This window comes from Stomoxys calcitrans, chromosome 2 (assembly GCF_963082655.1).
Source record: "Stomoxys calcitrans chromosome 2, idStoCalc2.1, whole genome shotgun sequence".
Lineage (NCBI taxonomy): Eukaryota > Metazoa > Arthropoda > Insecta > Diptera > Muscidae > Stomoxys > Stomoxys calcitrans.
Genome location: NC_081553.1, coordinates 157,238,610 through 157,263,256, shown reverse-complemented (window position 1 = coordinate 157,263,256; position 24,647 = coordinate 157,238,610). Strand labels below are relative to the sequence as shown.

Sequence of the window (24,647 nt, the reverse complement as noted above, 5' to 3'; positions counted from 1 at the left end):
ATATGGGACTCAAATGAAAGGTATTAGGGAGGAGATTACGAATATTACATTAAAATTTGTGTTCAAGCCTAGGTGGCGCTTTTCCTCTCAAAGATACGTCAAATGGGTTATTTGACCAATTATGACAATATGGGGCTCAAATGAAAGGTATTTAAGAGTAGAAAACTAATTTGATATCCCATTTTGGAGGCAAGTGTTTCGGGGTATGTCTTAAAGCACCCCCTAAACTGAACTTCATTTCCGTTGGAAATAAAGAACGAAATTGATACGTATTTTCAGTACAAAGTGCCGGCTACCGCCCATCCCCAAAACACCCTTCAAACGGCTCATATATACAGGCCATGGCAAAATGGGGCTCAAATTAAACGGATTTGTAAGTGCAGCACGAATTTGATATCCATATTTGAGTCGAAATGTCTGAGGTGCCATCCCTCCCCTAATGAGAACATACCCTAAAGAAGAACATTACCACCAGGAACCGAGAAGGGGCAAATTCTCACACATCAACGAATGTTTTCCGATTCAAATTCAAACTCAATGATAAGGACCTTTTTTTTAGCCGAGTCCGAATGGCGTCCCTCAGTGCGACACCTCTTTGGGGAAAATTTTTTAAATGACCGATGTTCTCGCCAGGATTTGAACGCGTTCAGCGTCAGAGGCTACAATGGCACGAATTCAATATCCGCATTCAGGGCGAAGTGTCCTCACCCTAAAAAGATATTATAGAGTTAAAGAAGGCGCAGCGAAGCGGGCCCGGTTCGGCTAGTTCGTAATAAATAAAATGAATTTTGAGACCACCGTAGCGCAGAGGTTAGCATGACAAATGTTTTTATAAATGAATACCATGTTTAATTGATCAACTTGAAGTCAATATATTTTCTGCGATTTCATTGAAATGAATCGAAAGAAAACCCAAAAGACTTTTTATTAGAGGCATTCTAGTTTGCTGATGACTTGAGACAGTCACAATATTCGCTTGTATTATTTAAGAAAGGTATTGTTTAAAATCAAATAAACTAGGTGGATGCGATAAATGTTTGTACTTAAAGTTTGTGTTTTTTTGTCATTAAATAGTAATATCGAACTCGAAACACGTAAAATCCCAATTTAATACATGCAAAAAATTCTTGCCTCAATATTTTTGAAGCTTCCACATCCATTTTACAAAAAAAATTGCAATTTCGTAAACATCTATACCTGTAAGAGATGACTCACGCATGTTTTTTGTAGCGTTGACAATCGGATCATAAATGCGGTTGTGGCAACCCAAACAAAATTTTGTAGGGTCGAGGTGAACAACTTTGAAAACTTTCCAATGGGACCTGGTGCGCTGAAATGTTGCTGCTTAGCTACGAGTAAAACCATATAAAATTTCGTAAAGTTATCTTTATCCGTTCAAAAAAGGCAGACTTATTTCCACATTTAGCGGGATGAGCCTTTTATTTGATCATAAGCTAGCGAATCCGACAAATTGGTAAGTAAAACAGACCAAATTTCATTAATACTACTTCTGTGAAAAAAAAATTTATACATTTCCTTAGTATGTTGCAACCTAGAATACGGATCTATGGTTTGGGATCCTCTACTATACTCTTCACATTAATTTGATCGAATCTGTTCAAAAGCTATTCCTTCTGTTTTGCCGAGGACAAGGGTGGAATCGGCAGTCTTTACCTTTATATGAGTTTAGACTGGGCCTTATTAATCCAACTACATTGTCAAGCCGAAGGACTATGATGAATGTGAATGAATGAAAATTGAGTCTGAATTTCTTCTAAGTAGAATTTTATAAGTGTCCCGATCAGAACTACCAGAAATCTTGAATTATTACGTATAACATATTACACAGCAAATTTATTTCGAAAACAGTGATCCTTTTCTTGTGGTATGATTACTGGGAATTATATTATATATTTTTCTTTATATTATATTATAAAAATTTACATATGTATATAGCAGTCTGTAAGAATATTTATTACCTATAGACTTAATAATAAAAATATCGGACGTAGATAAGATATGGTGCTATTAAGAATTTTCTCCATGCAAAGTAAGCGATAAAATTCGCTCAGCGGGTGAATAAAACAATCCTATTGATTGAGAATGCTTATGCGATTAAGAATGTATACACTTTATGGAAACGGAGATCAATATTTCTATGTGTTACAAACGGAACGACGATTCTATGTAGGAAGATAGTAGTTTATCTGCTTTTAAGCTTTATGAATATTAAGCACTTACCGAAACAGCAGTTTGCTTGGCTGGAAAGCTACAATAATTAAGCACAATAATAACCAGACACGATCTGCCCAATCGATATTAGGGTTTTTGGTGCATTGCCGCATACACTGTATAAATATTTCATCTCTTAGTTCCTCCCGTTCAATTCCAAGACCTATTATGTGTTGAAGGGCTTCTAATTCTGCGTTTGAGTTCAAATCGCCACTCATGTATTTGAATAATTCCTGAAAATATAGTGAGATATAAAAAATAGTAAAGTCAAATTAATTAAATACAGCATCTCTGCTTCGCTGGTCAAACGCTTAAGGTTTTATCACACGACATGTATTTGTTTTATGACCTGTCACTTTCTGTATCCACATGACTAAAAACGAATATAGTAAAAAAACGAATATAGTAAAAAAACGAATATAGTGCTCTCTTTAAGCATGGATTGTAATTTCTTCTTTACACAGGCGTTTACATGAATGTTCCATAAAATTAGGACTCGCTTTAATTGAAAAAAATTTAATATTTTTCAAAAAAACTATTTTCGTATTAAATTTTCATACGTATTTCACGATATGTACAACTTTCACATAGATGATTTTGACACGTCTTATGACAAATATATGTCGTGTAATAGCAAGATAAGATCAGAGATAAGATATATTCTAATATGCTAACAGATCAATAAGCGATGAAAACAGATGAAATTAGCAACTGCCGAACAGCCATTAGAACGATGCCATGGATTTTTCAGTTCCAAAGGACCAGCACCGCGAGAACGCAAGCTCAGAAACACTAATTGTTCCAGTACGTGGAAACTCACGTAAGGATTATCTTCAGTCCCACCCACCAGTGAAGAAATCGAGGCCGTTCTGTTTCACTCAAAAATTGCAAATTTTGCCCATAAACATTCCACTAAGAAACAGGGGCAAACTCCCATATCAATGAGTGCAGTCCGATTCAAGTTTAAGCTCAATGATAAGGGACCTCCTTTTTATAGCCGAGTCGGAACGGCGTGCCGCTGTGCGATTGGAGAGAAGTTTTACATGGCATAGTACCTCACAAATGTTGCCAGCATTAGGAGGGAAAAACCACCGCTGAAAATTTTTTCTGATGGTCTCGCCAGGATTCGAACCCAGGCGTTCAGCGTCATAGGCGGATATGCTAACCTCTGCGCTATGGTGGCCTCCGTTCTATTTCACTCAAAGTCGGCAAATCTGCCGCTCGTGATAACATCTTCGACGAACAGCTAACCAATTTATCACCCTAATCAATCATCGGAAATCCCTTAGATTCAAACGTTGTTCCCATAAATTGGAAACAGAGAATTATGAACACAATCACAAAAAATTGTGACCTCACACAGTGTAAAAACTGAAGAGGAATAACACTATTAAACGTTTTCAGCTTCATTGTATTTCGGTTGCACTATATTCTACTTAGCGTAAGCAACAAGCAGACTTCGGCATCCGTACAAATTTATGCCTACATCGGACAATATTTGGATCTATTGTACTTACCCGAAAAAGTAAACAGGCAATTGCAACATTTTCTGGATCGTAGAGATGAATGTGCGATGTTGGGATGTAATCACTATTTAAAAATGTTGTCATTTCATCGACAGTCATTTGGCGGGGTGATAGTTGCATTGTTGTTGAGGTTGTGTCAAAAGAAGAATCTTCTAAAATTTTTTGATGTATATTAAAATAATTTATTGCAAACTCTTTAATATCATAGTATTCGGCGGTGTTGTGTAATTCTTTCCTGCTTTCTATATTACGTTGATTCATTTCAAGTATCTTCTTTTCAACTCTATATTTTCGTCGCTGTTCCCTTTCGTAAAATACATCACTTGAGGATGGATTTCGCTTGTTTGAAGGAGGTTTCTTTGGGGCAGTATCTAAACTACTGTTGCGGCAGTTTGAGTTTCTATTTGGTCCAGAACTGGAGAATATATCAGTTCTGGGTCCTTGTCGTTCATCCTTTACTGTATCGACAATTTTAACAGCTTCGTAAATGGGTTCTTGTTCTATCGATTTATTACTCTTGTTTTCAATACAAATAACAGCTTGTGGCGGCGGAGGGATATTTGTTGATGGTGAACCCACACCATTGTTTCTAACATCATGTTCGATCTGTGGAAGACATGTAGAAATTCATTAATTTAATTGAATACTAGCTGACGGTGTGTTTCGCAATACCCATAAATATAAGCCCCCTTTTGACATGGTCCAAATTTGAAAATCAGTTATATTCCTATTTAACTCTCAAATAACTTTCATTATAATCTTATATCTTCCCGTTTGGTAAACATGTTCACATACTTTTGTGGTGGGCATACTCCCCGGGAATTGGCCCTAATTTTTATACAATTTTCGTATTCTACTCTCAAATAACTTTCTTGAGTCCCATCTTGCCCCGTTCGGTGTATATGTCCATTTAGTGCAAAATTTTTGGGGGGCGGACCGCTTTCGTTTGAATCCCATACTGTCCCGATCGGCCTAAATTTTCGTTTGGAGGTGATTTTTGGGTTGGTATACAAAATTTCGCTTAAATTCATGCACCCATCTTCAATTATTGGGAAGAAGATAAAATACAAACAGAATATTTTCAAGTAACTACAAAAACTATTATTAAGAATGGCCAAAAATTGGCAGTCACATCTGTCCACAGTCCACCAAGACACAACATTAAACACATCGATAATTCAAGGTTATTGGAAAAATATAAAACTAGATTTATAGTTGGGGGCGACTTCAATCCTGAACAAATTAACTGGAGTTCCAGGCTGTTCACAACTAAAATTAGAGCCCAGCCACAGACTGGAATTATTTTAAAAATCTGGTCATAAACAGAATTGACTCTTATTTTCAAATTCAAACTCCAGAATTTCTCGAAAAAGAAGTTCAAAACCATACAAAAGCAAGATTGCGTAGTACTCCTACGAATAAAAAAAATAATACAAGGCAACACATATCTATAATTTATAATAAGTTTGGTAAAACAAAAAGAAAACAGCGTAAGAAATGGCAGAAGAAAAGATCTCCACCAGATATAAAACAATTAGAAATTAAATACAGAAATGTAAAAATTTTAAGTTCATAAGACAAATTACTCTTTTTGGATAGCAACAAAGAAGCTAAAATGAAATTAATGAATCAACCAATTGAGGGTCATGCAAAATGTACATGTAGGACAAAGACGGATGCAGAAAAGCCACTGTTTTCGCACGTCATTTAAGCAAAATTGTTGCAAAGACTTCAGACTTCCAATAATGGAAAATATGCAAGCTATATACCAAGATCGGATCCCCAAAGTAACCATAAAGGAATTACTTACAGATATTAAAAGTATCAAGAGCAAAAAGTCCAGGATTTCATCTCGTACATGCAAAAGTACTTAAGCAACTACCATACCACTTAAAGCTTTAGGAAAGCTCACAAAGGAAAGACAGCAATACTAAACCGACATCACTGAATTGATATAAACCCCTTGATTTAACCAGCACTAGCTGTTTAGAATAACTTTACTTAAGATAAAAGAACTACTAGTAATTCATCATGTAATCGGCTAGTTGTAGTATTATTTTTACATCCACCACCGAAGGATGGGGGTATATTCATTTTGTCATTCCGTTTGCAACACATCGAAACATCCATTTCCGACCCTATAAAGTATATATATTCTTGATCGTCGTAAAAATCTAAGACAATCTAGCCACGTCCATCCAGCTGTCCGTTCGTCTGACCGTCTGTCTATTGAATACACACTACAGGCTTTAAAAATGAAGATATTGAGCTGAAACTTTGCAGAGATTCTTGTTTTATCCATCGGCAGGTTAAATTCGAAGATAGGCTACATCGGACTTTATCTGTATACAGCCCCCATATAGACCGATCCGCCGATTTAAGGTCTTAGGCCCATAATAGCTACATTTAATATCCGATATTGATGAAATTTGGGACAGTGAGTTGCGTTAGGCCACTTGACATCCTATTCAATTTGGCCCCAATCGGTCCAGATTTTGATATGGCTGCCATATAGACCGATCTCCCGATTTAAGGTTTTGGGCCCACAAAAGGCGCTTTCATTGTCCGATGTCGACGAAATTTGGGACAGTGACTCGACATCTTTCTGCAATTTGGCCCAGATCGGTCCAGTTTTGAATATAGCTGCCATATAGACCGCTCTCGATTTAAGGGCCCATAAAAGCCGTAGTGTTAGGCTCTTCGACATCTTTCTGCACTTTGGCCCAGATCGGTCCATATTTGGATATTGCTGCCATATAGACCGGTCTCTCGATTTAAGGTTTGGGCTCACAAAAGGCGTATTTATTGTCCGATGTCGCCAATATTTGGGACAGTGAGTTGTGTTAGGACCTTCGACATCCTTCTTCAATTCGGCCGAAATCTGTCTTGATTTGAATAAAGCTGCCATACAGACCGATCTCTCGATTTATACGCACAGATTCCAGTTCTCCTGGAATGTGTAAGGTAGTTCCTAGTCTCGCAAGCTCGTCTGCTCTACTATTCCCTGCCATATCTCTGTGGCCCGTCAACCTGAACAGGTGAATTTTGAAATGTTTGTCCAACTTGTTGAGCGATCTGCGACAGTCGAAGGCGGGTTTTGAATTCATAAATATATTATCCAAGGATTTAATGGCTGTCTCAGAAAATACTTATGCCAGTCGTCGTTATGATGTTATATCTTCGTCATTCTACTACTTATTTCATTGCAAGGATCTCCGCTTGATACACACTGCAGTGGTCTTGTAACTTCTATTACCAGGGATATTGAAGTTTCAATGGATTCGATTAGGAAAAGTGGTACAGCACTTTTAATCAAAAAGCGACTCAGGCAATGTATATGCATATACACTACCTGGAACATCAGACATTATATCAAAAATAACACAGTGTCCGTTGGCGCCGTAGCACTAAATGCATTGCATCAGATGGTGTCGTGATCAGTGCGACTGTGATGCACAAACAAGCCATTATTTGGATCCAGCTGAGTATTGAACAGTAGGTGGATTTTTGAAGCACCGTCCACCAGATTACAACACCATATATCATTTTAGGTCTGACAACTGCAGTATATACCCAGTGCATGACACTAGGTTTAAGCCTCCAACTTTTGACTCTCTCTTGCAGGTGTATAGAGCAAGAGTTTACTTTCTTACAGAAAGCAGCTGTTTTTGTGTCAGTTGAATGAAAGAAACCAAATAAATTGTTTTCACAACTTCATGACTTAAACAGCTTTCCCTCAACTTAAACAATTTGTAGCCATTAAAAAAATCAGCTTTTGCTCACATTTTTTGGCTATGTTATACAAAAATAACAAACTTGATGATAGCTAAAATGATGAATCGTATGTAAATTGGCAATTTTGACCAACATAATAAAATACCAATGATACATAAAAAGTGACATGTCATAAGACAAGAACATGTAGTGTGATATGATCTATAGTAACTTGTATCTCCTGCTGAAAACAACTCCTACTGTCTTGCACGGATTTACTCCTAGACCACTTTCGGTAGCCCACTTTGCTGTGGCACATAGAGCTTTCTGAAGTACATCTCTAAGAGTGCTGGGAAACTTCCCCCTATCTGCAATAGCCACGTCATCACCATACATTTACACCTTTTTCTTCCAGGGACAATAATATATTGTTTATGGTTATATTCCAAAATAGAGGTGACAGTATGTAAGTAAGTAAGTTATTAATACACTTTCTTACGGTGGTGTTGATGCCTAGAAACTCCAACTCCTTCATGATTGATATATTATTATATTATTCAAAGCACCTTCATTGTCAAGAAATGCTACCATTGTATATTGCCGAGACAGGTGGTCTCCAATGATTCTTTTCTAAGATATGTTTCTATCAACCTCTCAAAGGTCTTCATCATGAAGGGCGAAAATCTTTCGCTTTCGTATGGTACGGTTTTCTTGCTATTAAAATGAAAATCGCACAGGTATATACAATATGTTGATACTAACAGAGTATATCTCCCTAATCGAAGAAGCCAGTCTGTTGGACACAGCTTGTAATTCAACCGGTGATACATCATCACGGCCTGGCGACTTAAAGAAGTCGAAACTTTTTATCGCCCAAAGGTTTTCGGCTTAGACAAAATTTTCCCAATAACCTCCGATGAATGCACACCAGTGACAACCTCTTCTAAAGCCACGTTGTTCGCTGGAGAGTTTCCCGGGAAATGTGTGTCAATGAGAAGTTCCAGTGTTTCCTCAATCGACATTCTCCATGCATTCTCTGACTTCTGAATATATCCCACCCTATTATGTCTCGAAGATAGAATCGAGCTGCATAATATCACCCAGGATTTGATCTGAGACCTTGTTGTTGTGCTCGCCCTTTTGTTTTCTTAGCTCAGCCTTATAGATGTCCCAATCGTGTGGTCCACCATGCCGCTCGCAGTTTTCCCCTTGGCTTGGCACTAGTACATACAGACACAAGCGAGTCATTCAGGACCTTCGTGATCCGCTTGACCATTATCTCTATATCCTCCACAGTTTCCGCTTCCCTTTCTGGTCCAGAAGGGATAGTCGTGCAGAATGTGTGCTGAAATCTATCCCAATTCGATTTTTTTCTGTTTACCCGAGGGATTACTTCTGCAATGTTTTCCCCAAGGCTGAAACTAATATGCCGATGATCAGAGAAGCTGTGTTTATCCATTACTTCCCAGTCCCATATTCTTCCGCTTAGATCTTCCAACACAAGGGTAATATCTAGTACCTCCTCGCTTTATTCCATTTATTATAAATCGCCAGACTGCAGCTTATAATATATTTGATAAGCAGTTCACCCGGGATTTTCATTTATATCCGATTTTCCCCATATCTGGTGATGTGCATTAGCATCACTTCCCACAGTGAGTAGGAAGTATCAAACAGCAACTGAGGGATTAAAGGCGCCATCTCTGAATCATATGATATATATAGGAAATCCAGCCGGTAATAAGATTTATTCATTTCAAGGCTTGCTACTACTGAATCTTCAGTTCTAAGCGACGGAAGAAGAAAAACATTTAGACTACTCTTTGCAATAATACAGGCTCTGTGTCTCCCATTTCCCATACCAGGAATTCTTAGTCCACGAACCATTCCTCCACTCAGCCATGGTTACTGGATAAGAAGAACATCAAATTCTCCTGCCATGGGAAGCCGTCTTTCAATATCGAAGATGTTCTACACAAACCGGACCATAGTCATGATTCAGTTGCCTTAGCCTCGTATTCACTTCCCGCCAGGAGTTCATCCTCACAAGATTCGTTCGAGTTTCCTTCTGGATCCAGGGGCAGGTGAGAAAGCAGTGGAACCACTCTCCATCAGGACACTGGACACTTGTGGTGTGGGCGTTTCCTTCTTAGGTACTTCAGTAGCCGCTGCTGTCGAAGAGGCTTTTGATTTCCGTCCTTCCCCGCTGGCGCACACCTTGAGCTCAATAGCACGTATGACCAACACAGGTTCCGTTTCAACGCCTTCCCCTTCTGTTTTAATCGTGGCAAGGGGGACTTTCAGTCTCTTGCATTCCTCCAGACATTAGCGATGTGGTCGATAGTTCCTCAGACAAGTGTTCAGCAACAACTGCTGAGTCGTCTCCAGACTCCCCAATCCCACCGCTTCCATACACTTTCAGCCGGAGCATAGTACGAATACTGCATTCTCTGGTCGCCATCAGCCAGATTCAATCTTTCAGTCAGTGGTTGTAATATTGGGATTACAGTCCCTTAGTCTCAAATATGGATGGAGAAGGACTATCCTCCATTTTGATTAAATCCATTGGTACGCCTGGCCAATCTTTTTTAGGTCGCAACGATACGTTTTGAATGGTTGTTCACCGAAAGAAATTAGTGTGTATCGGCCCCGATACCAGCCTGCAAAGTCACAACCTGAAGGAGGCCCAGGTAATTCCGCAAGGACATCGGAGTATACAGATGACAGCCCATTGACTATCCAACTCCAATTGTTGCTATGTAGGCAGTCCTGTTCTTCTCCTTTATCAACAACTACCATCACCAAGCTGTCTTTAGAGACATAAGCAAATGTTCTTGGACCCGTATTACTATTGTTCGCCTCAGTTCCCTCGGGCGTCGGATGTCCTCCAGGTGGACATGCCAAGCAGAGCACTAAAATTTTTTGGATGGAATAGCAGACGAAAAAGCCCAGAAAAGGGAATTGAAGTCAATGTAAAAGGGCAATAAATGGACAAATCCTCCGTATAAACTCATCCGTCGATATGGCTTCTTGCTCTCCTTAAAGCCTTTCTTTCTTTTCTGTTACAGCATTTTATCTCTATATATTATTAGCTGAAACGGATCGATTCTGTCATCTTATGCTAGTACTCTTCTCCCAAACTGTCTCTACAGTCCAACTTTCAAGTTTTTCGTCGGAAAATCCCGTCCCAAGAATTCCGGCATTTTAAGTCCATTTTACAGTCGCGACTCGGATCCCGGGAATTCCTGAAAAACTACCTTTTGACCTTTCTGTCTGATGTTTGGTGAGTATTTATAGGCATTAGTTAACATTATATACCACATTTTAACCAAATCTTGTGAAAATTAAAACTTCTAGTTTGGTGCTGGAGAGTAATAATATATTGTATATATCAATCCCCAGCCAATCGGAGAACAATTAATAAATAATATATGAATTTATCAATATAAACAAGTTAAAGCGTGCTAAGTTCGGCCGGGCTGAATCTTATATACCCTCCACCATGGATCGCATTTGTCGAGTTCTTTTCCCGGTGTCTCTTTTTAGGCAAAAAACGGAAAGGAAAGGATTAAAGAAAGGAAGGAAAGGATAAAAGAATTGGAAATAGCTCCAATATGCTATTGGAGCTATTTCAAGTTATGGTCCGATTCGGTCCATAATGGAATAAATGTTGGATTTCGCCTTTAGGGGCTTAAAAAGAAAAATAGAGAGATCGTTTTATAGGGGAGCTGTATTAGGTTATAGGCCGACTCAGACACGTATGTTGAAGGTCATGGGGGAGCGGTTGTACAAAATTTCACCCAAATCAGTTAATAATTGCTCCCTGTAGAGGCTCAAGAAGATCCCAGATCGATTTATATGACTTCTATTGTATATCGGATTATGAACCGATTTGAACCATACATTGCACGTCGTGCAAAATTTTAGCTAAATCGGATAGGGTTTGCACCCTCTAAAGGCTCAAGAAGTCAAGGCCCCAGATCGGTTTATATGACAGCTATATCAGGTTATGCATCGATTTCGCCCGTTATTGGCACAGTTGTTGGAAATCATAACAAAACACCTCATGCTAAATGTCAGCCAAATCGAATAAGAATTACGTCAAGATCCCAGATCTGTTTATATGGCTGCTATATCGGGTTATGAACCGATTTTAACCATACTTTGCACAGTTATTGAAAGTCATAATGAAACATGTCGTGCAAAGTTTCAGCCAAATCGGATAGGAATTGCGTATTCTAGAGGCGCAAGAAGTAAAGACCACAGATAAGTTTATATGAAAGCTATATCAGGTTAAGGACCGATTTCAACCATTTTTAGCACAGTTGTTGGAAATCATAAAAAAATTTCAGCCAAATCGGTTAAAAATTGCGCCCTGTAGTGGCTCAAGAAGTCAAGATCGGTTTATATGACAGCTATATCAGGTTATATACCAATTTGATCCATACTTGGCACAGTTGTTGGAAGTCATGGCGAAACACGTCGTGCAAAATTTCAGCCAAATCGGATAGAAATTGCGCTCTCTAGAGGCTCAAGAAGTGAAGAACTCAGATCGGTTTATATGGCAGCTATATCAGGTTATAGAAAGATTTCAACCACACTTAGCACAGTTGTTGGAAATCATAAGAAAACACCTCACGCAAAATTTGAGCCAAATCGGATAAGAATTGCGTCCTCTAGTGGCTCAAGAAGTCAAGATCCAAGATCGGGTTATATGACAGCTAAATCGAAACATGAACCGATATGGTCCATTTACAACCCCAACCGACCTAAGACCATAAGAGGTATTTGTGCATAATTTCAAGGGGCTAGCTTTACTCCTTCGAATGCTAGCGTGCTTTCGACAGACAGACGGACGGACATGGCTAGATCGACAAAAAATGTCATGACGATCAAAAATATATATATACTTTATGGGGTCTGAGACGAATATTTCGAGGAGTTACAAACAGAATGACGAAATTAGTATATCCCCATCCTATCGTGGAGGATATAAAAATTGAGGCCTCTTAAAAGAAGTGTTCAGAAAGAAAATTATAATTATCGGCTCAAGTAAGTTGAGTTGGTAGCGACTCTGTCGTTACTATCTAAATGAACCAAAATTGTATGATTTAACGTTAGCTCACTAATTTGACCCTATATCCTAATCCTACAACAATAACATGTGTTATTAAGTTATACACTTACCGCCGCGTTTACTTCTTGCATTGCAGTGCCATTGTTATTACTACTGGTTACAGATATGGCGTTCTCTGAATTACTGGACGTAACATCACTCAAAAATGCAAAAATGTTGTCCAAATCTAAAGCATCGTAGTTTAAATTTTCATTGTTATCTTCATACTTGACTGTTGGAGATAATGCATTATGCCGCATTAGGGTCATCTGTTCCGCCATTTGGGACAATGCTCTTATTTCCTCATTGACAATTCTGTAAAAAGAAAAATAACTCCATTTTAGATTAACGTATATAAATTTTAATCGATGTCAACGCAATCGTTTCAATCGACTTGATTAATAATTGATTTTGGGGAACCATTCAAAAAAGCATATACGACTTATTAGACCTTACATACTGTGATGCAAGGTATTACAGTGGAAACTTATGAGGTAGTCATGCGGCCAGTTTGTTCAGTTTGACACTTTAGTTTTAATTTCCTAAAATCTTTAAATGTCAAATGTTGTGAACACAGCTTTTTTGTTTTCTAACGGCCGTATTCGCAAATCTTAATGAAGCTTTAAAGAAGGTATATTTGACATATTTGATAAAATTTTAAATGATATCTTACTATATGCTATATTCTGGAAATGAGCATCAAATTAGTGTTATAATGATAAAATTTCTACAATAAAAAACTTTTCAAAGGGTTAAACATGCGTATTTCTAAGCGCAATATGACATTTGAGTTTCGCCATGTGCCAATCAAGGTAAAGCTGGGGCTTGGGAGAGAGATTTTTTTGGTGGTCGAATTTTTTAAACACCCAAAAGGAGTAGAGATAATACAGAAAAAATGAAAATCATAAACTTGGACAATCCCTGACACACGACTATAAAGGAATTTCTATTATTGATTAGAAATTTGGACCCGGATTGGATAGGGGATATATTCATTTAGTCATTCCGTTTGCAACACATCGAAATATCAATTTCCAACCCTACAAAGTATATATATTTCGGATCGTCGTAAAATTCTAAGACGATTTAACGATGTCCGTCTGTCCGTCCGTCTGTTGTAATCAGTCTACAGCCTTCAAAAATTTAGATATTGAGCTGAAATTCGGTACAGATACGTCTTTTTGATGCACGCTGGTTAAGTTCTTAAACGGGCCAAATCGGACCATATAGCTGCTATATAGACCGATTTTCTGATAAAGGGTCTAATGCCCCTAAAAACTTTATTTTTCACCCGATTTTGCTGAAATTTTAAACAGTGAGTAGTTTTGGGCCTCCCATCATTTGACACAAATATGGTTCAGATCGGACTATATTTAGATATAGCTGCCATATCGTCCGATCTGCCGATAAAGGGTCTGAAGCCCATAAAAGCTTTATTTTTTAACCGATTTTGCTGAAATTTGAAACGGTGCGTAGTTTCAGGCCTCTCAACTTCGATTCTTAATATGGTTCAGATCGTACTATATTAAGATATAGCTGCCATATAGGCCGATCTCCCGAAAAAGGGTCTGAAGCCCATAAAAGCATTATTTTTTATCCAATTTCACTGAAAGTGAAGTAGTTTTAAGACACCCGCCATCCGACCCAAATATGGTAAAAATAGCATGTATTGTATTTAGATGTAGCTGTCATATAGACCGATATGCCCGTTAAGGGTCTGAAGATCATAAAAGCTTTATTTATTACCCGATTTTGTTGAAATTTTAAATACAAAATTCAGTAACAGTGACTTATATTTATAAGACCACTCAATGTCCGTGCCGAATTTGGGCGCGTAAGTTATCCAATTTTCATCGTATCCAAAATTCGGCCGGGTCAAACTTAATGCCTTTTTACTTGTTGAAAATTTAGTCGCTACTGGGTGCAGGAACTGGCTCATAGGCGGTGACATTTGGTTTAAGTCAGAGCTAATCTTTGTACTGCTTGTGAACACACTATTTATAGGCCGATCTTTCAAAGCCTCCGAAGTTCTTTTTCTTTTGCGCTCATTTTCATTTACTCTCCAACTAGTTTTATGATTTCAACAGGTTATTGTTGTGTCAATTGGTTTTAAATGACATTTATTTCCATAAGCAAATTGAAAAAATTATGCAACAAGAAAAGTTAAATATTTCAAAAAAAAAATCTACGTTCTGCTTAAATGATGCCGCTTATTTCTCCTATGAGCTTTATTAAAATCGATCGAAAGTCCGCGTTTAATGGAAAAGATGTGCGGTAAAAATTACATCCGATTATTGGCGTATATTGCAATAATTTGCATCATGTATTTATAAATCCTAGGTGTTTTCCTAATTTATTGCAAAAGTGGTAGAACTAGAAATTAAGAAATACGAAGAAATATCCAAGTTATTGCTGTTGTAATCTTTTTTCTTTCTTTGTCCACTAATTTTTACTCGGTAGATGAAATCAATAAATAATTGATGTCAAATGGCCTAGCGAGAACCGTAAGTGTAATATAAAATTTGGGCTCATAGATAAAAGTCCGCCGGCTGATATTATTTAAATACATTTCCTTACTTAAGGTGGGTATTCAGATCTTTTCATTGCAATCTCTTCATTGTTAAAAGATTTTTGTGAAAGAATCAAAATGTAGGTTTTAAAATTTTTAAAAAAATATGTTACTGTGTCCAGCGCAACGGTCAAGACCTACAGAACTAATAGATTTCTATTAGAATCAACGCTGCTTGCTATTGACTGATAGATTTCGATCCTAACTCACTATGAGCTCCGTATCAATTGCATTTAATACTGTATTGTAAATTTAGAAATTCCAAGGAAAAAACGAAATGGTTTCATTTGAAATTATTATTTTAAAATGTAAATTAATATGGGTGATTCGGTCTTCAAAGAAAATGTCATTGGTCCATTAAATACGAATGAGCAGAAAAATACCCAAGAAAAGTTCCAGCTCGAGCTAGGAAAGAGGTATCCCAATGATATTTCGATTGACGTAAAGTGGACGACTTAAACTAGTTAAAAACAAATTTTCCCATGATTTAAGGTCATGTTTAGGGGGAAATTGGCTTGTCGAAACTCGTCAATTTTTTACATCCAAAAATATCCACCAACATTTTTTCTCAAAATTCTTAGGAGTTAGATTTCTGGAATCCATTTTAGTGTCTTATTGCATTTGATGGTTTCTATATTGAAAAAATAAATTTATAGCGTTAAGCCAGCATGTATTTTATGTCAATGTCAGTACGTTGCGGCTTAGGAAATATAAAGAAAATCTTTTATTTTTTCAAAAATTTTTACAAATTTCCTTAAAAAAAAAAAAATAAGAAAATGTTTTCGTTTGAAAAAATTTTTTTGAAATTTATTAAAATCTTTATTTTAGAAAAAGTAATTTCGAGCTCATTTTACTCACATTCCATGTTGCCTTTAGAAAAAATGTCTTTCAAATTTTATCTATACATAGGAAAAATGTTATATTTTGTGATTTTTCATTAAATAAAAAAAATTTAAAAATGTTTAAGCAAATTAATTTTTTGACACTACATGAAAATGCATTGAGCAGGCACAGCAATTTTGGCTTTATAATAAAATTCGAGATAGTTTGGCAAAACATCTATAATATCTAGGATTTAGAAAAACTTTTTGTTGAAATTTTACCTTAAAGAAAAATTTTAATGAAATTTTGTCTTTAAAAAAATTATTTCGAGGGAGGTCCGCCCCGGGCTTAAGGGAATGTTACGCTGTATTATTAAAATTTATTTATTTATGTATTTAGGAAAAATTGTGATAAAGTTTTGTCTAGAAAAAATTTCATAAAAATTTGAGAAAAAGTTATAATTTTTTACTTGAGAAAAATTATTTTACAGTAGTCCAGGTCCGATCAAAATTTTGTCTCTGTAGAAAATTATAAATATGAAATTTTGTCATTTTAATAATTTTTACTAATTTTTTTTTTTTTTTTGGTTAGATTAAATTTAATTTAATTCTTTTTTCTATAGACAAAATCATTTTGGGGTGGGGAGCCTCTGGTCCGAGCCTGGCTACGTCTCTGAGTTAAAGTGTTAATCAACTCAACAAACCATTTTATCTTGTTATTTCTTTTAAATGATATTTTTACACAGTGAATAAATGTATATAAACATAAATATTAATACAAAAACTTTTTATTCCATTATTAGATTGCGGATAAAATTTTCGTTTCATTGCTGCCAATAAATATGTTCAAGTCATAAAAACCAAAAAAATCCATTGATTGTGTTGGCAGAACACAGGTTATTGGTTTGTTTTTTCTATTAGAGGAAAGTTTGTTTGCACCCTTATGGTAACCAAAAGCAAAATATCAAAATTTGGGGTCAAGTGTCTGGGGGACGCCCAACCCAAAAAACTTAGAACGACCGGGACAAATAAAAGTTTAAGGGTGACTACCCGCTTCTTGAGATGAGCGATGGGTAAATACGCAAAAGGTATTTACCTTGTAAATTATGTAAATACCCGGGAATTTACCCACATATACCCAAGAGCTGGGTATTTATAATTTTGTAGATATCTTGGAAGATCCTAGTATTGAGACTTCAGGCAGTGCATCTTAACGAACAGGGACCCGACGATGGAACCATTACAGACCTTATAAAGATTCAGAAGACTAGGATAGACAAAGAACCTAATACGATGACATCAGGCAGGGCAGTGACAGCAAAGTCAATGTAGTCTAAAGAACAGGGAGTAGACGATGAGATCATCACCCACTTTCAATGATTGAGGTAGTCCAGGTAAACCTCCACCGAGGCGAGACTGCTACACGCTTGTTGGAGAAAATCTGCAAGGGCAAGATTCATATTGCCTTAATTCAGGAGCCATGGGTGACCCGGAACAAAGTTTCTGGACTGAACCATATTAACTACCAATTATTCTGTGCTAACACTGGTACTTGGCCGAGGCACTGCGTTATTTTTCATAAAAATTTGAATTATATATTTAAACCAGAGTTGTCAACGCCGGATGCAACAGTGGTGAGACAAGGAGACGGTGGAACATACCTGACATCACTTTATTTGCCTATCGATTCTCCGACACCGCCTCCCACGTCGGAACTGCAACGGCTGGTGAGGAAAGCAAAACAGACAGGAAACGAGGTACTAATAGGGTGCGATGCAAACTCTCACCACACTTCGCGAGGTAGTAACAACACTATAAAGCGGGGCCAAGACCTGGCAGAGTTCCTGAATACTAACGACTTAATAATACTTAATATTAGTAACACGGCTACCTTTGTTAATAGGATTGGGGAGGAGGTATAAGTTGTGACGATATGTTGGGAAAATCTTATAAATAAGGTTCATAACTGGAGGGCCTCCATGGAACACACCTTCTCTTCTCTACATTGAGTTCAGAATAGCACAGCCAACGACGAATCCGATAAGATTCCGGAAAAAGTTGGAAACCATCTTGACAAAATTCGGAAGATTAGTCAGAAGAAGACTTGGGCAAGATAATTTAGATTGTTCAAGCATAGAAGATATTGACGAGTATGTCAACAGGATTACGACTGCACTGGTGGGGTCTTTCGAATATAGTTGCCCTCTTCTATAAAGGATATCAGTCCAAGAAAAACCATGAATTACTGGGGAGATTCGCAATATTGAAAAAGAGATAGCGTTAATGACGCCGCAAAGATGAAAAAACTTCTCTCAAAAACTCATGTCCAAATTGAAACTTTAGTAGACGACATGGGAGTGAGAGCAGAGACAACGAAGGACATGTTGGGGCTTTTGATGAAAACCCATTTTCCACAGGATACGACGGAACTCGCGGAGACATCGGAATTTTGGAATAATGATGTTGATCGAAGGTTTATAATTACAGAATTTATGGTGAAGGATTCCTTGAGGAGCTTCAAACCATTTAAGTCACCCGGACCTGATGGAATATTTCCGGCGTTACTATAGAAAAAGGCCCATTATCTGTCGCCTCATCTGACCAATATTTTCACAGCGTGCCTAGGACTTGCGTATGCTCCGAAATCCGGGCAGGAAGCGAGGGTGGTGTTTATACCCAAGCCCGGCAAGGTAAGTTATGCAACATCAAAGGCCTACAGACCTATAAGCCTTACGTCCTTTCTACTCAAATCATGGAACGTATTGTGAACACCGTGATATAGAGTAGGACATCCAGCGAAATGCTCAGATACAAACAGCATGCCTATGTCAAGGGAAGGTCGGTGGAGACGGCCCTCCACAAAGTTGTGCATAAAGTAGAAGAATCCTTCGACATACTCATCCTTAGGCCAATACCGGTTGGATCCGGTCCTTAGAGATTAGATAAACCATATGCTTAGGAACAGGTGGATAAATTGTGTGTCCCATGACATAAATATAAGGGAGAAAGTGGCACAAGGCAGGCCACAGGGGGGAATTTCATCGCCACTCCTATGGGTGACCACCATAAATGACCTATCACGGGTGCTGAATGAGGGGGGATTTGAACTCGTCTGCTATGCATACTTCTAACGGAAGGGAATCGGAACCAGCTATGCCAAAAGGCCGAAAGTGTCTTGCATATGGCATATAACAGGGCTAGACCCAGAGGTCTCAATGTTAACCAGAGAAGACTGAAATATGCCTGTTCACGAGAAAGACGAAGGTGGGCCAATTTAACGCACCACGTTTCCTCAACGAAACGATTTCGATATCTGACAAGGTCAAATACATAGGAGTGATCTTGGACAGGAAATTGAATCGGAAGTGTCACATTCAGGAGCGTACTAAAAAGGCTCACACATATTGGGCACTATGTAGACCGTAGGCTCAAAATGGAGCCTGAATCCAAGGATAGTTCACTGGCTCTGTGGGAGCGTGATTAGACCAATACTTACTTACGCCTCAGTAGTTTGGTGGACTGCTTTGGAGAAAAAAATGCAACATAAGGACAATACAACAGTCTGAGCGATGAGGACCACGCTCATTAGAGCACTGGAGGCTATTATAGATATCCGACCCATTGACATACAGATTAAGTATGAGGCAGCCACGGCGGCTTAAGGCGATGGGACAATGTCATGAGGATTGGAGCATCGCGGTATAATCGAGGCGACGATTGGAAAGCTGGATCGGTTACCTGAGATGAACCTTGAGGTCGAGTACGAGGCACTGCTGGCAGCGACACAGTTTTGGATTGACGGAACCCTTCTATTGACATCTGGAAGATCATGTTACACGGATGGATCAAAGCTTGAGGACAGAGTGGGCCTGAGGGTCTACATTGAGGACCCAGGGACTGAGATCTGTTTTAGACTGCCAGACTATAATACGGTCCTACAGGCGGAGATCCGGGCGGTCACGGAATGCGTGAGGTGGTGTGTGCTAACGCGAGGACGTCGAATGTAAACATCTTTACGGACAGTAAAATTGGGCCATAAGGGCAATAATAACTAGGACGGTGAGGTCACGAACAGTCTTACAGTGTAAGAAGGAGATTAACGCCTTCTCTGAGGATGGCAAAATACGCATCGTTTACCGGGTCATAACGGAGTAAGGGGAAATGAAAGGGCAGACGGTTTGGCGGTGAAGGCCAGAGGACTGAAGGTTAACGCGAAGCCTTTCGGGTCGACGCAGTCCGAGTAAAGAGCGTGGCCGATTAATGCGCATGCAACCCTGTGATTTTTTATTCTTTGTACACCAGACCTTCTCACTGTGCCAAATTCGATGAAATTTGGCACAGTGAGTTCTGGTAGACCCCTACCTATTGCTGTGAAGTGTGGTCCAGATCGGCTTATTTGGATAAAGCTGCCCTATAGACCAACCGCCCGATCTCCTTATATACGATAATAAGGCCATAAAAGATTAATTTATTACGCTATTTCGATAAAAATTTACACAGTAAGTTCTGATAGACCCTTACCCATTCCTGTTAAATGTTGACCAGATCGGACAATATTTAGATATAGCTGCAATATAGACCGATATCCAGACATAGTGCATTGACCCCATAAAAGTCGTATTTTTCATCCGATTTTGGTGAAACAGTCCGTTCTAGTATCCCTCTACACCTTCGCTCAGTGAGTTCTGGTAGACCCCCAACCATTTCTGTGAAGTGTGGTCCAGATTGGACCAGACTGGTATATAGCTGCCCTATAGACCTATCGCCCGATCTCCCGATATAGGGTATAAAGTCCATAAAAGATCAATTCCTACTGACTGATATATTTCGTTCCTTAATCACTATGAGGTCCATATCAGTTGCCTTAAATACTGTATTGCGAATTATGGAATTCCGAGCAAAAAGGGACAATAATATTTTATTATAAATAATTATTTTAAAATGTAAATTAATCCGGGGTTTTAAAATTGTGTTTCTGAGTCCTTAAACTGATGTAATTAAAATATTTTATAATTAAATATTACAAGTTATACGTTAGAAAAATTTTTGTTAGATTTTTGTTTTTCGGAAAAATGTTCATTACAAAATTTGTTGGAAAAAATGCCATGAAGATTTTGGCTTAGAGAAAATTTTTTGAAAAAAAATACATTGCGATTCTCCCTTTAAAAAATTGCATTTACCTGTTAACGACAAAAAATACCCAAGAATTGAGGTGACTTAGAAAAATTCTAGCTCGAGTTAGGAAAGAGGTATCGTATTGTAATAAAATTTGGTTTGGGGGCTTGTCGAAAGTCGGCAATTTTTTATATCCCAAAAACCAAACGAAAAAATTCACAAAATTCTTAGGAGTGAGATTTGTGGAATCCGTTTTAATGTCTTGTTGCATTTGAGTTCGACCGGGGCTCCACCATGGATCGCATTTGTCGAGTTCTATGCACTGTATCTCTTTTTGGGCAAACAAAGAATATTGAATAAGAACTGTTATGATATTGGAGCTATATTAAGTTATAGACCGATTCGGACCATAAATGAATGCTGAACATTGTAGAAGTCATTGTGTAATATTCCAATTCATTCTGATAAGAATTGCGCCTTGTAGGAGTTCAAGAAGCAAAATCGGGAGATAGGTTTATATGGGAGCTGTGTCAAGCTATAGATCGATTCAGCCAAATCGGATGAGAATTGCGCCCTCTAGAGGCTCAAGAAGTCAAGATCCCAGATCGGTTTATATGACAGCCATATAAAAACATGGGCCGATTTGAACCATAATTAGCGCAGTTGTTGAGAGTGATACAACACACTACGTGCAAAATTTCAATCGAATCGGACGAGTATTGAGCCCTCTAGAGGCTCAAGAAGTCAAGACCCAAGATCGCTTTATATGGCAGCTATATCAAAACATGGACCGATTTGGCCCATTTACAATCCCAACCGACCTACACTATTAAAAAGTATTTATGCAAAATTTCAAGAGACTAGGTTTACTCCTTCGAAAGTTAGCGTGCTTTCAACAGACAGACAGACGGACGGACAGGGCTGGATCGACTTAAAATGACATGACGATCAAGAATGTATATATTGAATGACGAAATTAGTCATTCCCCATCTATGGTGGGGGTATACTCTGCCACCGTAGCGCAGAGGTTAGCACGTCCGCCTATGGCGCTGAACGTCTGGGTTCGAAACCTAGGGAGACCATCAGAAAAAAAAATTACAGCGGTGGTTTTCCTCTCCTAATGCTGGCGACATTTGTGAGGTACTATGCCATGTAAAACTTCTCTCTAAAGAGATGTCGCACTGCGGCACGCCGTTCGGACTCGGCTATAAAATGAAGCCCCTTATCATTGAGCTTAAAACTTGTATCGGACTGCACTCATTGATATGTGAGAAGTTTGCCCCTGTTCCTTAGTGGAATGTTCATGGGCAAAATTTACATTTGCATTTTGCATCCTATGGTGGAGGTTATAAAAATAATCATACTTCCTTTGCTTTCCAGCTTTCTTCGCTAAATGGTCACATAATATTATGAAAATGATCTTGTTGTAGGGGCTTAGGAAATAAACAGACATTTATTTTTTAACTCAAAATATTAGAAAAACACTGCATCTTCAGACTCTGTAATTATGGTTCATTTAGCAACGCCATTTGACAAAAACTTTGTCTTAAAAAATATTGCGAGGTTTAGAAAATCAATTAATTCAAACCTGGTATTGAGTCATGCAGGTTTTGACTCTAATAAACCGTTCTATATAAATGAGAACCTGACAAACCATAATTACAAAATTTTTCAAAATGCACTGAAGCTTAAGCGACAAAAACATCTGGAGTCTGTTTTTTCGCTTCGTGGCCTTGTTTATGTAAGACGGCCTGGATCTGATTCCCCTACGCTTGTTGAAAACATAGAGCAACTTACCAATCTCTTTCGTGAAACACCTGAAAGACCAGTTGCTCATATTGAGTCCTGAAATATTTTGGTGTCATATTAAATTTAATATAATAATTTTAATTGTATGTTACTATATATTCGCTTTACTATGCCTTTTTCTATGTTATCATATATATGTTTTGCCTCTATTTAAATCGAATTTCCTTAATACAGCTCAGCACTTAAGTCAACTATTCATACTGTTAGCATTGCTTTTGCGTATTACATATGTCAAGTGACACTTCTTGCGGTTCCAGAGATAATCTCAAATTGATGCTGAAGATTTTTAAGAACCAAATGCCTGGGCTTACAATTGTTCATATAAATGCACAAAGTTTGAACAATAAAATGGATGAATTTCGAGATACTTTTGTGAATTCTGCTATAGATGCCATATGTGTATCTGAAACTTGGTTTCGCCCGGATATATGCGATAATATATATACCTTACCAGGATATAACATATTTAGAGCCGATAGGCAAAGTCATGGTGGCGGTGTTGCTATATTTTTGAAATCTGGACTACATGCGACTGTTAAATGTATGTCATCACAAGGTGACAGCATTGAATACCTATTTCTAGAAATAAACTGTTATTCAAATGAGAAGATGCTGATTGGCTGTGTTTACAGGCCCCACAACAATATACCATATGACATGCTCCTATCTTGTATCGAAACAATCTCGTTTTCTTACAACAATATAGCTATAGCTGGTGACTTTAATAGCAATATATTGTCTGAATCTCATTTTTCCAGTTCGATGGAGCTGTTGGGCTTAGTACCAACTAACACTTCTGTGCCCACCCATTTTACGAGTCATTCATCCAGCATTCTGGATATATTTTTTGTTAACAATGTTGCAAATGTTTTGTTTTATGACCAACTTGCTGCACCTGGTTTTTCTAAACATGACCTACTGTTTCTAACATATAACTACGTCATGACCTATCAAGACAACAGAATTACCTACCGCGATTTTAAGAAAATAAACTACAATTTACTGAATCACCTTACTGATGAAGTACCGTGGGACTCAATTTATCATTTTGACTCTGTGGATGAACAAATATCATTTGTTCAAAATCATATCTGTTCAATATACAATCGATGTGTTCCAGAGAAAACAATAACAATTAAATATTCACAACCACCTATTTAACACTGTTCTAACTAAATCCACTTTTCCGCTTGAATGGAAACATGCAAAAATTGTACCTATTCGCAAATCAAAAAATGAGTACCGTCCCATCGCCATTTTACCATACCTGTCTAAAGCACTGGAACGCATAATGGCTAACCAAATTGAGCATTTTCTGAAATCTGAAAATTTGTTATCTAACTGGCAATCTGGATTTAGAAAGAAAAGAAGTTGTACCACTGTTCTGATTGATGTAATTGAAAACCTTCGTCAAAGTATGGATAACGGAATGATATCCTTTCTCCTTCTTTTGGATCACAGTAAGGCCTTTGACACTGTAAACCATAATATTCTTGTCCTAAAACTTATGAAATTATTTAATTTCTCCGAGACGTCTTGCAAGCTGATATCATCATATTTGACGCAAAGATCGCAGTCTGTTTTTTATAACAATAGTTGGTCTAACTCTCTGAATGTCCTTAAAGGAGTACCTCAAGGTTCTATCCTTGGCCCTCTTTTATTTTCCATGTATATAAATGATCTGCCTGATGTGCCTGCAACATCTAAAATCCAAATGTATGCTGACGATGTCCAACTTTACACA

At 37.8% G+C, this 24,647-nt stretch overlaps 1 protein-coding gene and 1 long non-coding RNA gene across 4 annotated transcripts in view; one reads left to right on the top strand and one right to left on the bottom strand.

Annotated features, from left to right (window-relative positions):
- Positions 1-24,647, bottom strand: part of LOC106092660 (myosin-I heavy chain) — a 306,781-nt gene that overhangs the window by 127,927 nt on the left and 154,207 nt on the right. For all 3 annotated transcript variants that reach the window (XM_059362006.1, XM_059362007.1, XM_059362008.1), the window contains 3 exons: positions 12,660-12,903; positions 3,750-4,364; positions 2,242-2,465 (listed from right to left, as the gene is read on the bottom strand). In XM_059362006.1, the coding sequence (XP_059217989.1) occupies positions 2,242-2,465; positions 3,750-4,364; positions 12,660-12,903 (1,083 nt within the window). The remainder of the gene's footprint in view (positions 1-2,241; positions 2,466-3,749; positions 4,365-12,659; positions 12,904-24,647) is intronic.
- Positions 14,752-16,714, top strand: LOC106092665 (uncharacterized). Its single transcript, XR_009396936.1, has 3 exons — positions 14,752-14,862; positions 15,049-15,092; positions 16,602-16,714. It is a non-coding gene; the product is annotated as an uncharacterized LOC106092665 (long non-coding RNA).